The sequence below is a fragment of the Artemia sp. Qi Xiang Cuo genome, chromosome 1, assembly GCF_049724085.1.
Source record: "Artemia sp. Qi Xiang Cuo chromosome 1, ASM4972408v1, whole genome shotgun sequence".
Taxonomy (NCBI): domain Eukaryota; kingdom Metazoa; phylum Arthropoda; class Branchiopoda; order Anostraca; family Artemiidae; genus Artemia; species Artemia sp. Qi Xiang Cuo.
This window is the reverse complement of record NC_142794.1, coordinates 86,569,410-86,590,392: the sequence shown is the minus strand read 5'-3', so window position 1 is coordinate 86,590,392 and position 20,983 is coordinate 86,569,410. Positions and strand designations below refer to the sequence as shown.

The window sequence follows — 20,983 nt, the reverse complement described above, 5'->3', positions numbered from 1 at the left end:
GCTAAGGCAGAGTAAAGGCATGACACATACCTCCTACACTTAAAATTATCTACGATGCTAAAGAAATTTACTCTTTTCTTCGTAGTTTATCAAATCATAAACTATGTCAATTTCACGTCATTACAAATACTTTTCTGTTCGTTGGGTTAGCGTCAACCTTCAAGGAATAGAATAAAAGTGAAGCATTACATCTGATACAAGAAGTCGATTCGTCACTGTCACCTGACACCTTTTATTAGGTGTCTTGCTCGATTTTTATTTATAAGTTTTTTAATTCTTTTCTGCCTTCATCTTTTCGAAACTGTTTTCGTGGATAGAAATGCGCCAAGCATTATCAGGAGAATGGCAACTGTTGACTGTGGTCTTTTTACTTACTACTCTGTCCGTGTTCTTGGCTGATGTCGCATGTGTCTGGGCGTGGAGTTGTCTACCAGAGGATTTGAGACGGAAATTATCGCGGCTTATTTAGGAAAAACAAAACTCCTTACCGAGTTTTTTTAGATTATCAAAATTTACCGAGAAAAATTCTTTATGAAGTTTTTTTTTTCTGGTTGATTAGGTCTGCATGAAAACACAAACACACACGCACACATATAGTATAAGATCCTGATCCCATCTCCTACAGAATAAATTAATATTTCGTTAAAGTAATTTTGATTAGATGTTTCTATTTATTGAGACTGAATGAATCCCGCATGCAGGAAGGAACATGACTGCATAGTGTCTTGTTTTATCATGTTTTAATTTATTAATTTTTTTTTAATTTGTATTAACCAATTTATTAACTTTATTATTATTTGTTAGTTTTTAATTTATTTATTTGTCTTAATTTATGTTTGGTCCATAGGCTTGCTCTTACAGGCAAAGGAAATTATTTTTTTTTCTCTTTGTTGTTAGCCTGTGAAAAATTTGCTCTTTTGTTCTTATTTTGTGTTTCCAATACGGGATTAACCCTAAAGGCCAAAAAAATTGTTGATTGAATTTTTCTCATTCATTTGTTAGTTAGATTGTGAGTCTGCTTTAATTTTACAGATATAATTTCAAACCAAACTCAACTGACCTGAATGTGGTGTCAAGACACTACAAAATAAAGTTGTCTTTCAGCAAATACAGCGTATTTTGAGACCGCCTTGAAGGAACGTCTCATCATTTATTTTTGAAAAAAAAGATTCACCACACCACATTACCTAAGCAACTTAAATCTAGAATTTTTTCAAACCTTCTTCTATTGTCATTCTTCTTTAAAGCAACATTCTTGTATTACCTAATGTCATGTTTTCTAAGTTGCATTTAAGGTCGATTGTCGCAAATGTCTTATTAATTTTTTTTTTTTTTAATTAAAGCCATGTGTCAAGATCAAGCTGAGAAAAAGAAAGAAATAAAAAAGCATCACCAGCGTGAGAATTGCATTTAATAACACGTGACTTACTTTTATCAAACAGTTGGTAGTAACGAACTGTAAGGAGCGACCCGGCTCAATGGTAACCAAAACTCTAGAAAACGGGTTTTTGATACCAATAGATACATCAAAAGAATCAGATTTCAATGCTGATTTCAAATATATAACGTTCATCAAGTTTAGTACTGCCATTCAACAGTTACGCGCCTGAGAAAATTTGGCTGATTTTCAAAATAGGGGGAAAGACCCCCTAAAAGTTAAAGAACCTTAATGAAAATCGCACCATCATATTCAGCGTATCAGAGAACCCTACTGTAGAGGTTTCAAGCTCCTATCTACAAAAATGTATAATTTTGCATTGTTCTCCAGAATAAAGATCACGGATGCGTGTTTATTTGTTTTTTTTTTGTTGTTTTTTTTTTTCCTAGGGGTGAAATTATAGAACCAGTGGTACTATATTATAGTGGGAGGGCTCCTTGGAATGGAAATTAAAAATTCTAGTGCCCTTTTTAAGTGACAAAAAAATGGAGGGCAACTAGGCCCCCTCCCACGCTCATTTTTTTCCCAAAGTCATCCGATCAAAATTTTGAGATAGCCATTTTTTTTCAGCATGGTCGAAAATATGATAAATATGTCTTTTAGGATGACTTAATCCCCCAAAGTCCCCAGGGGGAGGGCTAAAAGTTATGAACTTTACCCAATGTTAACATATAGTATTGGTTATTGGGAAGTATACAGACGTTTTCAGGAGGGTTTTTTTTCTGGTAGTGAGGGGAGGGGGGTCGGGGGTTATGGTGGAGGATCGGTCCAGGAAGGAAGTGTTAATGGGGGAAGGGAAATTGCCATGAAGAGGGCGCCGGACTTGCCAGCATTATTTATTGATTATTGGGGAGTATACAGACATTTTCAGGAAGGATTTTTTTCTGGAGGATGGGCTGGAGGTGGAGGTTACTCGGGAGAATCTTTCCGAGGAGGTAGTTTCTTTGGTGTAGGGAACATTTATATGAAGGGGGCGCCGGATTTCCAAGGATTATTTAAAAAACGATCAGAAATTAAATTAAAAAAAAACAAGTTTTTTTCAACTGAAAATAAGAAGCAACATTAGAACTTAAAACGAACAGAAATTATAACATATATGAGGGGGTTCTCCCCCAAGTCAATACTTCGCTCTTTATGCTACAGTTTTTTTTAGTGCTTTCAAAAGAGCTATCTATTCTAACTAAACGGCCTTTGTGATTCAGGGGTTTGTGAATTAAATTTGTTTTTAACTTTTAACGTAAAGAGCGAGGTATTGACTAAGGGAAGAACCCCCTCATATACGTAATAACATATACGTAAAAAAAAAAAAAAAAAAAAAAAAAAAAAAAAGCGATACGGCTCAATAGTGACCGAAACTTTTAAAAACGGAATTTTGATGTCAATAAATGTATCAAAAGAATGGGTTTATAATGCTGATTCCAATATATAAATTTTATTGAGTTTAGTATTACTCATCAAAGGCTACGAGCCTGAGAAAATTTACCCGATTTTTAAAGAGGGGGGAAACATCCCCTACAAGTGAAAGAATTTTAATGAAAATCAAACCGTCAGATTCAGCGTATCAGAAATCCTATTGTATAGTTTTCAAGCTCATATTTGCAAAAATCTGCAATTTCGCATTTTTTGCTTGGAGAAAAATTTACGAATATAGAAGTTAGTTAAGCATGTTAATTTGTTAATTACGCCATAACTAAATTTAGAGACATCCATTTAGCAAAAGAAAATTAACATTTTAATGCAAATTTTGTTTACTTATTCAATGACGGTGAGCCAAAATTAAAATTGCATTAACTAAAAAACGATCAGAAATTAAATAAAAAAAAAAACAAGTTTTTTAAACTGAAAGTAAGGAGCAACATTAAAACTTAAAACGAACAGAAATTATTCCGTATATGTAAGGGGCAGTCCCCTCCTCAACGCCTTGCTCTTTACGCTAAAGTTTTTTACTGTTTAAAAAAAATAGAGTTGTGAGAAAGTCAAACTTTAGCGTAAAGAGCAAGGCGTTGAGGAGAGGACAGCCCCTTTCATATACGGAATAATTTCTGTTTGTTTTAAGTTTTAATGTCGCACCTTACTTTCAGTTTAAAAAACTTGTTTTTTTATTTAATTTCATACCTAAATCGGTCTTTTCCTAGTTCAGCCCCATTTTCAATCCCACCTTCCAAAGTGTGACTGTTTATTTTTGTGGGTGATAGGACTTGTGCAAGTTATTTTTTACAATTCTAGTAAATTTTATCAAAAATTAAAAATTTAATTTAACAGTGGCAGGAAAAACAGAGAGAAAAGGCGTAAATACTAAAACGTGAACCAGTAACAAAATACATTTCAGTTAGCAACTAGCATTCTACTATTAATACCTTCCCAACCAAGCAAGACTTACCAGCTTCCATCATCACTACTACTCTCTGCCTATGCAACCCATCCTTCCTGCCTAAGAGTAAAAATATTCTATATCACCTAATTTTATATTTCCTACCCATTCTACGCAAATAATATGAAAAAGCGTGAAATAATAGAAACTTCCTAATCACGGTTACTTATCGGCAACTAATGAGGTTTAAACTCTCAGGCTCAAGTGATCAAGTCATTCACTTGCCGAACTAAAAACAACTTAATAAAGCAAAGGATTAAAAACATTTGTTTTTGCGATTTTGGCAGTTGACTGGGAGGGGAATTGTCTCTTCCCCTGTGTAAATTCCTGATTATAAGGACGTTAAAACTCTGATAGGGAATGCAACTGACCTCTTCTGTAAATTTCGATTTCAACGTCATCATTTCTCTAAGGGAAGTCAAGACCCTGAGGCAAAGTTTTTCTTCCTGAGTTTCGAAAATCTTCTTTGTATGGGCAATCAACCTGCATAAATAAGTTAAGTAAACAATAATATCTAGAATCAACACGATTTTAATTAAGACCTTAGTGTAAACGAGACAAACATTTAAGAGAAAGGGGGGAGGGAGCAAATACTGTGAGTGGCGGGCGGGGCCGTATGTTGTATCAAGAAGTAACTTAATATTATGTATTCATTACATTCGTTCCTGAAAACAGTTAGGAGCTAAGCCACAGCTGAATTTAAATTTAACAAAAATATAAAGCAATCAATCAAGCCACACTGAAATACAACTTAAGCGTTTTTATAGTTTCTAATTTGAAAGAAGTTGCACACTCTAACGTTTAAAATATGGAGGAACACTTTCAAAAATTGCGTTTTTATTGCCTCTTCTTTCTTTTACCTCCAACTAAAATCAATAAGGCAAGCCAATCATAAAACAACAAAAGAAGGCAAGACCTCAGATTTGGTTTAATAAAAAGCACTTTTTTTAGCTATAGATTTACAAATTATAAATTTAAGAGTGACTAGGTTCATACTAAAAAAAGAGTCCAGCAGATTCTTAATGTTACTAGAGGGTACTTAAGATTCTAATACTTAACGTTTATGTTCCTGTATAAGTTTTAGCTATTTCATTGTTCTGCAGTAAGTCATATGGTTAGAATGCTCCAAAGCAGGATGATAAAACTATTAACATTCGAAAGCTGAGATTCAGCTTTATCCATCGAACAGATTACACTTTTACCTAGAGCATAAACCTAAAATTCAAAAATTGATTTTCACTAAATGAAACAAAAAGGTTTTATTCCCAAGTAATATACGAATTCCAAATGATAGGTGAAGCTGAAAACCAGGGGCGTCCCGCGGGGGGTCGGGGAGGGGCGTGTCACCCCCCCCCCCAAATTTTTTGGTATTGTGTAAAATTTTCGCCGAATATTTCGGCAGAAATTTTGCAAAATCGGCCAAAATTTAGCAACATTCTTGATTTCTGCAGAAAATTCATAAATCAGGTAGCAATTCGATAAAATTTACAAAGATAGCCCCCCCCCCAATCACCTGACCGTCGGGTCGCCCCTGCGGCCACTCCCGGGTCCGGCTGCGTGATCAAGAAGAAGAAGAACACGATCATAATGGAACACACGTCTTAATAAAGCCAATTTCTTCGCATTTAGCTTTAGCAGACGTTCCTGCTTTTAAAAAAGCTTCTGGGCGGTAAAATATATCAACAAGGACTGAAAGTTCTGCTTCAATAAGCGGCGAAAGTCGAATTTGTAATTCATCAACAATGCTTGTAAGACTGTCAATAATTGTCCGCTCTTGTTTTACTGTCTAGAATAAAAACAAACGGTACAGAAGTGACAACTTAACACCTCACCTGCAGTTAGCACCTTATCCTCATCAATATCGTTTTTAGCCACTAACATGAAGTAAAATCGTCATAACTTATAATATATTGGAAACGCACAAAAGATGCACCAATTAGCACCTGTCTGTCACCCTTCGCCCCTGAAGAAAATCTTATTTGTCATAGAAAATTTTTACAATTTGCATAAAACCTTTAAATTTTTTTTAATTCGTATAAAGCATTTTTACAACTGCGCATATTCTGGCTAAATACGTCTCATTCAGAAACCAATCAGATGAAGTGATTGTTTCATATTTTTTTTAGTACCACCAGTGACAACTAAATTTTGTCCAAGTTGTGTATCAATCTTTATTGTTTTAGCCTATAAAGTGTTGAAAATGAATAAGATATGCATCAGTTAGCACCTGTGTGACACTTTGTCCCTGAAGATGAGCATACTTAACGATTCTGACTTACAAGTCATTTTTTGCAACAGGGTATAAACCCCTGAATAATAAAATTGACCCCTGGTATGTGGTTTAGGAGGGGCCACAGGCCTTCTTTGCGCCTTTGATAAGTCATAGCGAAAGTTTTTGGATGATTCCGCTTCAAGCAAAAGTAAACATGCCTAGGTTTTTGTTAAGAATCTAGAGAGAGGTCCTGGAGGGACCATGGAACCATTTTGTGCCTCAGATTATAAAGGTTAAAAATAATTACACGTTTTCAATTTTAGAACAGAAAATCACTATCAACTAAAAAATTGGTAATTGGAGGGTGGGGTGCAAGATCGGGCTCATTCAGGCCCTCCAATCAAATACATTTAAAATCGCTGCATGAATCCGCCTCGGACAAGATGCAAAATCCCTACAAAGCGGTCACCTGAGGTTAACACAGTGGTGCATGCTTCACACCTGCCGCTATCTATTATAATCAAAACTTAAAACAAATAACAACTGTTTTACTAGTATTTTACTAAATGTGCCAATATTGGAATGCGAAACCAACTGGCGGGAAAACCACTGGGAATTTTCAGCAGTCGTAGTAGTAGTAAAGTAATTTATTCTAATTAGACATCAGATTTAGATATGTTAAATTTAGATGAGTTCGAAAATGAATATTTAATAAAGCAGATTAAGGGCTGTATCCTCCCCCCTCTTGATAGCAAACCAACCGCCAAGTGATCTATATTTACAAAGCAAAAAGTTCAATTTGTTTCTTAAATAAATAAATATACGAGTTTTACTTCAACGATTCGAATCTTTGTTAAATCTTGTGCTCTAAGCCCATCAACAATTTTGTCCACCAACGTTTTTTTTTGCAGGAGAAATTCACTACTCTACGTTAGTGATAATTTTATGCTTACTAGCCAATTTGGTTGAGGCGATGGATAAAAAGCTTCTGCAATTTCGAATGTTTCTTTACTTGAGTTCAGTTTACACGCATAGGACTTGATCATTATTTTCGATTCAAATTTTTCTGGATATCCAGTAAGGCTGTAAGGAAAACCTAAAAGGTTTTAGAGTCTTTTTGTTCTAAAAAAAGAAAACAAAAATATTTCTTGAAACATTTTCAAGGTAAAAACAATGACAAAATCATTCAAGGATTTTTTTCAAAATCCTTCCTGCCTAAAAGTTTATTGCGCGGGTACACACAAAAACAGAGTACACACATCAAATTATCGTACCTGACATCTATTTCTATTGTAGCGATAGATCGATATTAGCTTCAATTGTGTAAATTATTCGATGCTGCGATAACCATGGGGCTTTGTCGACAAATTTAGTTCTCTCTTATTGCTTATAAAGAATGAGTTATTAGTATTTTTACTAATAGATTAAGTCCATCTATTTTAATTGTTGTTATTTTTATTGTTACTTATTTTTTTTCACCACCGCTATGCAATAGTGTACTGCGTGGAGTAACAAGCATATACTTGAAAAAAGATGAAAATCAAACAAAACAGAAAACTAAAACAATAAAAAAAAACAAAAACGCAAGAGAAAGAGAAAAAAAAAACTGTCCTCTAATTCATAAAAACGCAAGGTTATGGCAACAGAAACTAGTCAGACCACCCACCCTATTCAATTAGGATACATATTATTAATCCAATCATTAATTATTTTAGATTTTGTAGATTTTTGTTGTTTTTTCCACCTTGGACTAAAAACCAGGTAACTATAAATATATTTTTATTCCTGGTATAACTTTAAAACTGGAAGCTCTACACAGAAAGCTTTCAAATACCGCTTGTATCCATTTTTCTCCGCACCATCACCTTATCAGGGTTTTTTCAGTCGTAAGTTATTTCTCCTTAATTTGTTTGTTTGTTTTCCTTTCTTTGGTCACTCCACATTTTTTAGCATTGTAAAGAGTGATTAAAAAATCAAATAATGATAACAATAATGACAGCTTGCGTCCATATTTATGTATGTTATTGCTTATTAGATTCTGCAAGTTGTGAGTTTTTTTCTCATCTTCTTTTTCCCCTCCTTTTATGTTATTTCTCTTTTGTTTTAGTTTCTTTTAAATTTTATGTGTTACTCTGTAACGGGTATTCTTCGATTTTATTTTGATTTGCACTGCATTTTTATGTGTTTTTCTTCGTGAAACTCCACGTATTGTACCTCTGTATAGTGTGGGTTAGAAATAAATAATAATATTGTTATATTAGTAATTTTAGATAATCTCTAAATGAAATATCACTATTCCGTTCAGGAATTCGGTCATTTGACTCATTGATATTTAAAAATCAAGTCTCCCTCCAAAAGTGAGATAAATCTTGTACGTTCATAACAGAGGAAAATAGGGATTTAAATCCATTAGTTTCCTTACCGGGATATCTTCTCTTGCTGTAAGGGGATCCCTTAACCAATTAGCAGTTTTGGAACCCACAACATTTTCTGATACCACGGTTGCTAGTTGATGCTCCAAATGCAGAGGAATAGATACATTGGCTTGTTTACCCGTATCATTCATGACTCGAAGGCAATTTTTGACGTTACTTCTCTCACTGGAGCTTAGCCAGGAACACTGACAGAGTGTGTAAACTGCTTGGATTAACTCAACAAATACAGTCTGATAACGATTCTGCAACAACATTGATTACATCATGAGAACATAGGAAATCAGAAAAGTAATTTAAATTATAAAAAAGTTTTGTGGTATGAATCTTTAACTTTTTTGGCAATTAAAAATGTCACTTCAATGAAAAGTCACTCATTCTATTTGTTCTTTTTCCTTCTCGTCTTATATAACAGATAATGAGATCACGAGAACATTGGCAATCAGAAGAAGAACTTAGACTTATTTTACATTCATAAAAAAGTTTTGTGACATGCATCCTTTTTTTGCAATTAAAAATTCAACTTCAATAAAAGTCATTTATTTTATTTGTCCTTTTTCCTCTTCATCTTAACAGATACTGAAATATATACATATATATATATATATATATATATATATATATATATATATATATATATATATATATATATATATATATATATATATATATATATATATATATATATATATATATTCGAAAGATACATCATTCGAATGGTCTAACTGATATTGCTTAAAGACGTCTCTAAATGCCTGAATTTTGCCGTTCTTTTTTACCAAATCTCATATTGTTTAAAGCGGTTCTGCCGAATCGCATTTGCATGGTCCGTTTTGTCGAAAATCACTGATTTGCTGAACACGACCTAGGAGAATAAAAACACCATCTTTCTTATCTTGGTGAGCAAGATATTCAGTTATGAGGCCCACATTGAAGCTTCCAAGCCACTGAATCTCATTACTGTCGAGCCAAAACCAACAAAGATTTCCTTGACCCTTCACTTAATATAAGAAAAATGCACTCATTGTAAGGAAAAAAAAAAGTGTGCAGAAGATGGTAAGCTGCCTCTCGAGAAACATATTCACAGAAAATTTCCGATTGTGAATTTAATCTTGCATTTCAGATTTTTAAAGTGACAGATGCAATGACTTTGAAGAAAAAAAAGTGGCTGAAAAAAATGGTACTGAATTATCTGAGGAGGCCAAAACCTCTAATGCAAAACATCTGAAAGGAAAACTAGAAAACAAAGAAGAAAGAGATAAGGACAGGGCTTCGGATGACCCCGTATTGTGTTTTGATTTGGAAAACATTTTTTCTTTGTCAAAAGGGGATCTTTCGTCCTTTTTTTTTTTTTTTACAAAGGGAAGATAACTTGCTTTAATCTAACTGCTATTATTACCTTTCACTGACAGAAAGAAGATCTAATCAAGAAAGTATATTGTTGTTTGTGGTCTGAGTGTCTTGCCGGTAGAAATGGAAATGATATTGCCAGTGGTCTTTGGGGCCACTTAATCAGATTAAGGCCTTTTTGGGCCTTAATCAGAAAGTTGGTAACATTGCCAGATTCATGTGGGCCTCAAAATTATAATCAAAAAATGAGCTACGTGAGGCAAGACATCCTGAGGAAGTTTTCGCACGTCTAGAGCATAACAACGAAGTATTCTAAGTCTGGCCACTCCGCAATTAAGGGGGTTGACGCTGTTCACTGCGTCATTGAGGGGTCTTTGAAGCACAAGGAAGTCTTTTAGCTACTAGACTTGACAAAAAAGCTTCTAATTGTTCGGCCCCGTGACCCATTTGCAATTATTCAAATGACCAAGCAGAAGTTTTTTGATTACGCCAAAACGTCCAAGTATTATAACTATAACTTTGTGCCATTTTCAAAGGTGAACCACAGTTTAAGCAAGGACTATGCAAAAGGGTGTTTTATAAAATTTCGTTTGCGGAAACTACTCCTTCTGTAGTGCTGATTGCATCAGAGGCTAGCCTAAAGAGGCCATTGCCCAATGTTTCAGCAGTGATTGTTGTGGAAAGTTTCCTGCCTCTTGTACCTTCTAGCACATTAATTGTGCTACAAACAGCAAAAACAAAAGACACGGAATCGCTTTACCGTTTCATGCCAGCAGTAGATCTGGTATATGTGAAAAGTCTTATTAGAAGTTAGTAAACAGAGCTGAGATACCTAGAACTTTATCTGAAAGCAGTTTGTTCCGAAGCAGCACCTGCCCCCAAAGGTTAAAACTTGAATTCCAAGGAGCTTCTTTGCATTTCCAATTCACGCTGAGCCAAATCCGTATCGCCATATCTTAGCTATGTTCCGGAATTTTCAAGTGGTTTTGCCGAAGGCGATTTCATTCCGTTTTGTTTTACGTTAGGTTCACCTTGGACCAATAAAAATAAGCAAAACAATGTACGCAATTTTTCTTCTTAGTTTTCAAACTAAAATCAGCCCTCTAGCTATAGCCGATTCTGAGATACAAATGTCAAAATTCTAAACTTGTTTTTCCCGGATTTTTGGAAAAATAGATTCGGCAAAACCGCTTTCAGCAGACGTGTTGCCTATACATTTCTTCTTGGAGCACAGCCTTTTCTTCTTGGAGGTAACAACATTCAAGCCATCAGAAAGAACTTAAGTAACAGCAAACAAAGGTTAAAAGGAAATCAGAAGTTTAGTTGAAATAACTGTACACAAAAACCTACATTACTTCTGAAAATATATATAATTCAAACAAAATTTCTGGAATGGTTCAATTAATATATCAAAACTCTGTTATGACAAAACCAATAATTAATTGTTATTTTAAAAAGACTTTATGGATAAGGCAATGCAAGACAAAAATAAAACTAACATTTACATTTGCGCGTCATTTTTTCTTAAAAACGTAAATGCACTTTTTTTTTTTTTGCGTGTGTGTGTGTGTGTAAAAATAAACTAGTTATTCAAAATTTCCAGAAACGACGTAGTCTCCACATTTGTTTAGTCTGCTATATCCCCTACTTATATCCTAGCAAAACAATGTTTCCAATGACTATCATTTCAAGAGGTGTCCTGGGAAACCTCTCCAAATTACAGAAGGAAATTACACGATCTGGGAAATTACATGAACGACTGAAATGGTTTTATTATCGTTAATTATATTAATAGGTAGTTTTAATTCATTATTAGACAAAATACCGAATTACGCGTTTCTACACACAAAAATTGGTTCTTAGACTTTTGGTTATTGGTTATTGCAATGACTTTCTTTCAGACATTAGGGGGGAAAGCGAAAATCTTATGTATAGAGGTTCGTTTAAGGTTTTTCCTAAGCGGGATTGGTTATATTGCTTGTTATTATTGCTGAAGGTCATATATTCCTTTTGTATAATAATAAAAACTGTACAACCAACAATAATATTACTTGCATAATAATAATACATGCAAATCATCAAGCAACTTAAATATTATAACAAAAATAAGGATATAACATAAAAACTACATTCATTATTAACTTAACTAACATTTTGTTTTAATCAGTGACATTATTTGGTCATGCAAGAACTTAATAATGATTTTAACTTTATTAACAGAAATGGGTAAAAAAAAAAGAAGAAGATAAGACTGAACCAAATGAGAAACTCACTTAAAATAATTTTCTTTCCTAGACCATCCAGGACTGTTGAAGGAACGAAAGTAAATATTTGCCATTAAAAAAAAAAAAAAAAAAAAAAAAAAAAAAAAAAAAAAAAGTAAATTTTAATGAAAATTGAGCAACAGCTGAAACATCAGGAGCTCAATAGTGAAGCTAAAATTAGCAACATTTTCCTGCAGATGCAAAAATACGAGAGAAGCCAATACAAAAGCAAGACATGAAGATAATTGCTGTAATCTAATCTAATCTTCAACGAGACACAATTGACCCAAAAAAACGATGTCTTTTGTAAAACACATCTTGAGCAGTTTCCTGTTATGATAAATACGTTCAATTATCCACGGACGGATTACCCATGATCCTTCAGGAGATCGAATTATTTTTAAAAAATAAAAAAAAAATATCTAGGCACCAGCATATCATTCACAAACATTCTGCAATTCTATGCGAAGTCGGCTATCCTCTTCCAAAACCCAGTGTATTTTTCAAAATTTTGAGAAAATGGCAAAACAGCAATTTTTTCATTTTCGGAAATAGACAAATGGAGGAAGATAGAGAAGTTCATGAATAAGCTTTACAAAGCCCACTTTCTTCTCATCTTTGCAGCCCGGATTTAGCCAATCCTATTCATTTAGCCAATTATAAACATTTTGCTCCTGCCTAATTAAGGATATCTTGCCCACGGGAAGCGTAAATCCTGTCACACTTAGCCAAATCCTACCCATTCATCCAATTATTTACGCTTTGCCCCCATGAAGGCTAAATCTACCAGGACTTACCCAGAATTTTACTGAAAGTGGGAGTGTCGCAATATATGATCATTGGCTGACTCCAAAACTTTGGTTGCGACTAAAATTTTAGTTTTTTTCTTTAATTCTATTCCTGCAGGTAATAGGGGTTGAGCAATGTGAAAAGAATCACGTCTGGTATTTTTTTTGCACACGACATACGAAAAAAAAAACAGTTTCATTCTTTAGCTGATGTGATACACAACGGAAGTAATTTTTTGGTACCCTCCTAATTGACTTGTATAATTAAAAGACAAGAAAAATGGCTAATCTTTTTTATGTGAGTAATCCAACTGCATCTATTCGAACTGACCCATTTGAAATCTAATTTTAGCTCTTTCGTCAACATGTTTCACCAGAACTGAGAAAGGTCTAGTCTGATTGAAAAAAAAAAAAAAATTTTTTAACTGGGTGTGGTAAAACAAAAAATAAATCAAAGATATAATATAAAAAAAAACAACAAGAAAATGATAATTTGTTTCATGTAAGCGTATTTGCGATTAGCATCCTTAGGCCTTCTTTTATTGGCAATTTTTTCCAGTTCGCTTCTTTGTTAAAGTTTGTCTTTAGTTTAAGAATTTAATGTATTCCTTCTCAGAAATAGCAGGTTGCATTTCGAACGTAAAGATTTACGTTCAGGCGCAAAGGATTTTTTTAAGTAAAGAAGATTGAAAAATTTAGGTGGTGACGCTTAAGTTGATTATTTAAATTTGTAAATTTATTTAGGAATTTCATGATGGTGTCATTCATGAGGTTCAGATTTTATATCAATTTACCTTAATTTTCAACAGGTCTCTAAGATGACACGGTCCTCCTTCCTCACCGTCATCAGTGTTCCATGATTTTTGTTGTTAATTCAAGCAACCAGGTCTTTCTTTTTTTTATATATAAAACATTGAAATACAATTTTGCTAACTAAAAATTAAATTTAATCCAGTTTTCACACCGATCTATAAAAACTTGTAATTTTACAATTATTGAAGCGGTGAAGAAATGAATAAGAAACGGAAAAACGGGAAAAAACAATATAAATTGAGTGTTGATCTCTTTTAGGGTCAATTAGAGCTGGATTAGAGCTGTCAAATTCTAATCCCTTACGGTACCAAGGACATCAAATGAAAAAAAAAATTTGTCCCTAGACCTATCTTAGGACTATCCATACCTGAAAACCGCAATTATCAAAGACCCTTTTTTGATTGTTAGAAAATTCTAATTTTTAGTACACTACCGTATTTTCATCGGTGTTGCCACGTTCAACCGTAAAAAACAAATAATCAAAACTAATAGGTTAAATTTGACACCGGTTTCCATCCGTAAATGAAAGGCCTTTTTTTGCGAACTGAAAAGCATAGCCGGCTTAGCGTTTCTATAGCTTATTTGTATTATTCGTAACTAGTGGAAAGCTGCCAGACTGTTATTCGCGAGAAGGCAAAAATTGGCCAGATTTGGAAAACAGATTTATTTTGATAGTGGAACGTATACCTGGCAAGTGGTTTTTAGCACTAAAATCAAATTATAACGCTCACGAATATAGTAAAACTTTCAATTTTGACTTTCTTTTTCGTTTTATTATCAATTACTATAAGAAATTAATAGATTAGAAAAATTTACGAGATAATAACTAAGATTAATTATAAAACTGGTTAATTCATCAAAATTTATTGCAACAATGTAAGCGTGGTTAGTTTTTAAATTTTTTGCTTTTTTCGTTATTCTCGACTAGCCGACATAATTTTCATTAGATCGTCTTATAAACCAGCTTTGCTTTCCGTTATATCATGGCTGACACTATTTCCTGCAAAGACAAGTCTTGTCGCGAAAACCTCCCTTAAACATATACTATCTGTCGATTCCCAAACACGACTACACTCTCAAAGGAAAGCTTCTTATGCTGCTAATTACCATCTATTTTTATTTTTTAATTATGTTTCCCCACATTTCTTTTTTTCAAATTTGCCACACGATACTACCAAAACTGCACATGGAGAGACTTCAAAAACTGATAATTTCATTTTTACTATTTGTTAAGATAATGATGACAGTGTTTGATTCCAGTGAACCAACTTGAATGATCAGATATCCAATGTCCATGGTACTTTAAGAAATGTGCAGGAAAATTTAAAGTAGTACCCATCACTAGCATTTTCACCTCCAGTTATAAACATTTATCGACGAATCATAGGAGACGAAATAACGTAGAATTTCAAAATCGCAACCAAAAACTTAACTTTCATTAACTAACTTTGACCTAAACTTTTTTTTAATAATCATACCAAAACATTTCAAATATTTCGAGACGATACGTTTTATTTAATTTAACAACAGTTTCAACGATCTAAAAAATTATCATAGATTTCAAACATGGACAAATTATAGTATTTAAATATTGGAAATCCCATCTCTTTCATTGCAAAAAAAACTCCATATATTCATTCAAGAATTTAGACTAATGCATTTACAATATCACATGGGAAATTTTTATATCTTTTCTTTAAGACTTACGGATATTCTTTGCTTGAATATGTATTGTCTCAATTTTTTAAGTATCGTTATTAATTTTCCAGGAATATTAATTAGTTATTTAATGTTCTCATTTAGTTCATTAGTTCATAATAAATCAACAAAATTAATAAACTAATAATTACTTATAATAACTAATTAATTGGTTTGTTAATAATTTTCTTAGAGCATCCGTATTGGCAAATTGTCTCTGTCTGTCTTTATTGTGGGTCATAAGTAAAATATAAAGTCTAATAAAGGCTTTGTAATCACCTCAGTCTTCCTAATTTGAAGTCTTTCTAGGCTAAATCGCCTCAGGTAATTTTATGATACCTGGAGTCTAATAAAGCCTTTCTAACCATCTTGAACTTTCTATTCGAAAGACGTTCTAATCTAAATCATCTCAGGTTTTTTCATACAGCCTTACTGACAGTTGGAATCTAATAAAGCCTCTCTAAACATCTCAGTCTCTCTAATCGAAATCCAGAGCTAAGAGTTAGGTTTCTTATCAGGAAGGACAAATGTAGACTTCGCCGTCCCCTGCCGCACCGTCAATATTGTTACTATTACAATTTTTGCCGAAAAATATTACAATTTAAGCTTGTTTTACCGCCCCCGGGAAGTTCAACTCGGGCGCTTGCCCCCTCTAGGCCCCCCACTAGATCCGGCCTTGTCCAAAGCTTCTCAGGCTTCTTAATTCTGCTTTACAAACAGTTGGAGTCTAAAAACCTTCCTATTCATCTCAGTCTTTTTAATCTACATCATCTCAGGTTTTGTAATGCAGCTTTTGGCATTTGGAGTCTCGTAAAGTCTTTCTAATCATCACAGTCTTTCTAATCTAAATAATCTCAGGTTTCTCATCGTAACTTTACGGGCACTTACAGTCTAATAAAGTCTTTTTAATAATCTCAGTCTTTCCAATGTAAAGACATTCTAATCTAAAACATCTCAGTTTTCTTAATGCAGCTATATTCACCCTTGGAGTCTAATAAAGTCTCACTAATCATCTCAATCTTTCTATCTAATGTCTTTCTAACCTAAACCATCCCAGGGTTCTCAATATAGCTTTACTGATACTTGGAGTCTAATAAAGTCTTTTTAGTCAGCTTAGTCTTTCTACTCTAATGTCTTTCCAATCTCAATCGTCTCAGGGTTCTCAATGCAACTTTACTGGAATTTGCATTCTAATTAAGTCTTTCTAAAAATCTCTGTCTTTCTAATCTAAAACATCTCAGTTTTCTTAATGCAGCAGTACTCATTCTTGGAGTCTATTCAAGTCTCTCTAATTATCTCAGTCTTTCTATCTAAAGTCTTTCTAATCAAAACTGACACTTGGCTTTACTGACAATTGGAGTCTAATAAAGTCTCTTTAATCATCTCAGTCTTTCTAAGCTACATCACCTCAGGCTTCTCAAAGCGGCTTTACTGACCTTTGGAGTCTAGTAAAGTCTTTCTAACCAGCCCAATCTTTCTAATATAAAGTCTTTCTGATCTCAATCATCTCAGGTTTCTCAATGTAACTTTACTGGATCTGGGAGTCTAATAAAGTATTTCTGATCATCTAAGTATTTCTATTTAAAATCATCTCAGGGTTCTCAATGTAACTTTACTGACACTTGCAGCCTAATAAAGTCTTTGATTAACTAATAAACGAACCAAGACTTACCGTTGCTAGAGTTTTTGTATCTAAGAACGGACTTTTGAAGAACGTAGCAATAACTTTCACCATAGTCGTAGTGACATAATTTTTCAACGCCATATTTGCAGTTCCATGATCGTAATTTGGATCTGACAGCAATGTCAAGTCTAGAACAAAGCTTTTCCCAAACAAATCCCAAATACGACAAGATGTAAAAATGTCTTTGACTTCAACTTCTGTATTAATATAACAGTGGTTCAGGAATGTAATGTAAACATCTTTCACCTTAAAATAAACGCAATTAATTATAGTTTCCAGAGTTCGTCTGAAAGACTTTTTTTTACATTTGTACTCTTTTTTCCTTATATATACTGCATTAACAAAGAAAGACAAGTTCACCAAACTGTTGTCTAACTGAACAATAATCATGAACAGATCCAAAATTATTCAATTTCAACTTATTGATAAAACCAAAAGAAAACAATTTTGAATTAGAAAATGCGGCTGAACTAATCTAATTAGTAATTGATTTATTATTAAACCGGCAGAAAAAAATTTGACACGTTAACATTGTAAATATGGAACAATTACACACTACAAATAATTAAAAAAAGTCTTCATCATTTATATAGCAGTATAAAATAAATAATCTAAAAAAAAACAAAACAAATTAAAAATTCAAGTTTGTACATAAATCATACAAATATCAATTAAATAAAAATAATAAGACGGAAACAGAGGAAAAATAAAAAAAAACTCTTAAATGCGCCTTCACGCTGCTTCTAAATCTGTTCTTACATTTACAAAGGATATTCAACCGACCTTGAATTCGATTTTATTTCAATATATGTTATCTTGACTTTGACTTGACTTATGTCCCGGACGTCTTCAAGGGTCGCGTTGGGGCCATCTCCTTCACACGTTCCTGGATCAGTTTCCTGTACAAAGCCCGGTCGTCAGCTTGTCTCAAAAGGCTTAAGAGGTCACTTCCGAAGTTACCGCGCCATCTCTTCCTAGGTCTTCCAGGTGCGCGGCTACCGTGGACCTTTCCTTCGAAGTCAACTTTTGGCAGGCGTGAGTTCTTCATTCGCTGTAAGTGGCTCAGTCACCTACTTTGCTGCAGCCACACCTTTTGGAGAAAAGTAGTTTCCCGATTCAGATGCTTCCGAATGTCTTCGTTCGAGACTATGTCTTGGTATGTGATTCCTTCAATGCGTCGGAGGCATTTTGTCTCGAAAGCCGAAATTCTGCTTTCATCTTCGACCTTCAGTGTCCACGTTTCGCAGGCGTACATGGCGACAGGTATGATTAGAGAGTCGAAAAGTCGAAGTTTCAGTTGCATAGATAGGTGTTTATTTTTAAAGAGGGGGAGTAGTCTCTTAAAGCTTGTCTAGCTCCTCTTAAAGTTGCAGATAGACTTCCTAGGGCAAGTCTTCGTTTTATGTCGTCGGAGCATTTGTTGTCTGAAGATATTAGGCTCCCTAGGTACACGAACTTGGTCACCGATTCGACTTCTTCGCCACTTATTACGACATGAACAGGGAATGGGTGTGGGTCTTTTGTGGTGCGCATCGCTTTGGTTTTCTTTGGGTTTATGGACATACCAAAGCTATTTGCGGCTGTTTCAAATTCGGAGGCTTGGGCTGGTATACTGGACTCAGTTTCTGCTAGCTTGTCGAGGCCGTCAGCATAAGCTAGCGTATCGATGTTTGTACCATTAACGGTCACTCCTACATTGTTCTCAAGCAGGGACAGTATGGCACGTAAAAAGAGCTTGAAAAGTTGCGGTGAAAGTATGCAGCCTTGTAGCACGCCCGAAGTTGTAGCAAACTCTTCTGTTTGGCCTTCTGGGGTCTGAACACAGCTACGGTAATTGTCATACTTATTTTGACTATGTTGACTATATTTTCAGGAACGCCATAGTGGGCTAGTATATGCCAAAGTCCATTTCGCCATACTAGATCGAAGGCCTACTTAAAATGAATGAATAGTTGGAGGATTTCTTTGCCAGATTCAAGGTACCTTTCTGCGAGTTGCCTCACTACAAAGATCTGGTCGGTGGTAGACCGTCCAGGGCAAAAACAGGCCTGATAGTCGCTGATGATGTAGGTCTGTTATTGCTCCGATTCGGTTTAGAAGGATCCTTGTTATGACTTTGGCTGGATGACTTGTAAGGCTTATGGGCCGGTAATTGTCACAGTCGTTTTTATGGCCGTTATTTTTGAGCGGTGCAAAGACATCCTTAGCCCAAGCTTTTTGGCAAATGCCGGTTGGCGACACGGCGACAGCCATTTTATGTGGTAGGTCCTCTAGCAGAGGAGATTCAACTTTAAGCAGCTCGGCAGGAATACCATCAGGGCCTAGGGCTCTATTTTTCTTGTGACTGTGAATGGCCTCATTTACTTCACTAATTAAAGGTGAGGGGCTAAGGTCGCATTCCAACTTGGGGAATCCTGATAGCCCAGTAGGGTTACAGGTAAGAAGCAGATTCAGTTTCTCTTCGAAGTGACTTTTCCATCTGTCTTTAATAGCCTCGCTGTCACTGAGGAGCTTACCGCCCTTGTCCAGGACGCTCGCAGTGATGGTGGACTTTTTCGTGGAGTTCTTTGACTGTTCTGTACATTCTGTAGCTGTTTCCTGATTTGAAATCCTTTTCGCAGGACTCGCACTTCTCCCGTGTGTAATCTCTGAGGGCAATCCCAATCTTTTTGTTTACCGTCCGCTGTATCCGCTTATACATGTCCCTACTTTCTCGGTCCTGCTTGTTGCAAACCCGTCGCGTTTTTTCCCAAATATATAGAAAATAAAATGTGATACAGGGCGTCTCTGTTTTTTGGTTGTGGCCTAATATTTAATTATCGGTATATATTAGTGCTGTCTTCAGTTTCTCAACTAGGGCATCTAAGATGTCAGGGTTTATGGTCGACGGGAGTGACTCAAGCACAGGACCAAGACTTTCTTCTAGTGACTGCAGGAAAGTGGTGCGTGTGATGGGTTCTTTCAGTTTATCGGTACGGAAACTTGGGATCTTATTTTTCTTTACAGGAAGGGTTTTTAGTCGGAGTTTTGCCAATGTGCTCATTAAAAGGACATGATCCGAATCGAAATCACCTCCAGGCAAAATGGTGGTATTTGTGACAGATAACTTCCACCGTTTTGAGATGAGGACATAATCGATCAGATTTGTCGTCTTTCCATCTGGTGATATCCAAGTTGCCTCTCTTCTCTTTCCATGTTTGAACATTGAGTTCGTAGCAAAGAAGTCATTATTCCTGCAGAACTCAAGTAGACCTTCCCCACGTACGTTTCGCCTCCCAAGACCTAATCTGCCTAAGACATCACTGTCAGGTTGTGCAGCTTCTCCAGCGATAGCATTGAAGTCACAATTACTACGAGGAGATCTTTCTTTGGGACTTCATCAGTTAGAGACTGAAGTTGTTGATAGAAGGTGTCAATTTCTTCATCAGGTCTTGAGGAGTCAGGGGCGTACACTTGGATGACGGTGATGTTTTGTAGTTTTGATCACAGCCGAATCATCATAAGGCGCTCTGAGACTAACTTTGTGGCTATGAGTGCGCCCTTCGCTTAGCGTGTCAGGAGAAAGCCAACACCTTGTCGAAGTTTGCCATCAGATATACCAGAATACGAAATTATGATGTCACCGCATCGTTGTTCTCCTGAACCAGGTAAGTGAGTTTCCGAGAGGCCAATAACGTCCCATCTTTACCTCTCTAGTTCTTTGACAATTAGCTCTAGTTTCCCAGTCTTTGCCAAAGTTCGCACATTCAAAGTCCCCAGGTAGAATTGGGCTTTCTGGGTCAGAATAAAAGTTTCTCCTGGTAGAGTACCAATTTAAAAAAAAATCAATAGAAAACAAATGATAGCAAGTCTCTCAAATGTCACTTTTTGTACAAGCATGATTTCATTTTTCACTAGCAAAACGGACAAATAAGAATGCTCTATATACTAACT

At 35.0% G+C, this 20,983-nt stretch overlaps 1 protein-coding gene across 1 annotated transcript in view; it reads right to left on the bottom strand.

Annotated features, from left to right (window-relative positions):
- Positions 1 to 20,983, bottom strand: part of LOC148956863 (inositol 1,4,5-trisphosphate receptor-like) — a 166,979-nt gene that overhangs the window by 66,931 nt on the left and 79,065 nt on the right. Inside the window, 4 exon segments of the mRNA XM_089092350.1 lie at positions 4,181 to 4,292; positions 5,408 to 5,595; positions 8,444 to 8,698; positions 17,039 to 17,296. Of these exon segments, the coding sequence (XP_088948476.1) occupies positions 4,181 to 4,292; positions 5,408 to 5,595; positions 8,444 to 8,698; positions 17,039 to 17,296 (813 nt within the window).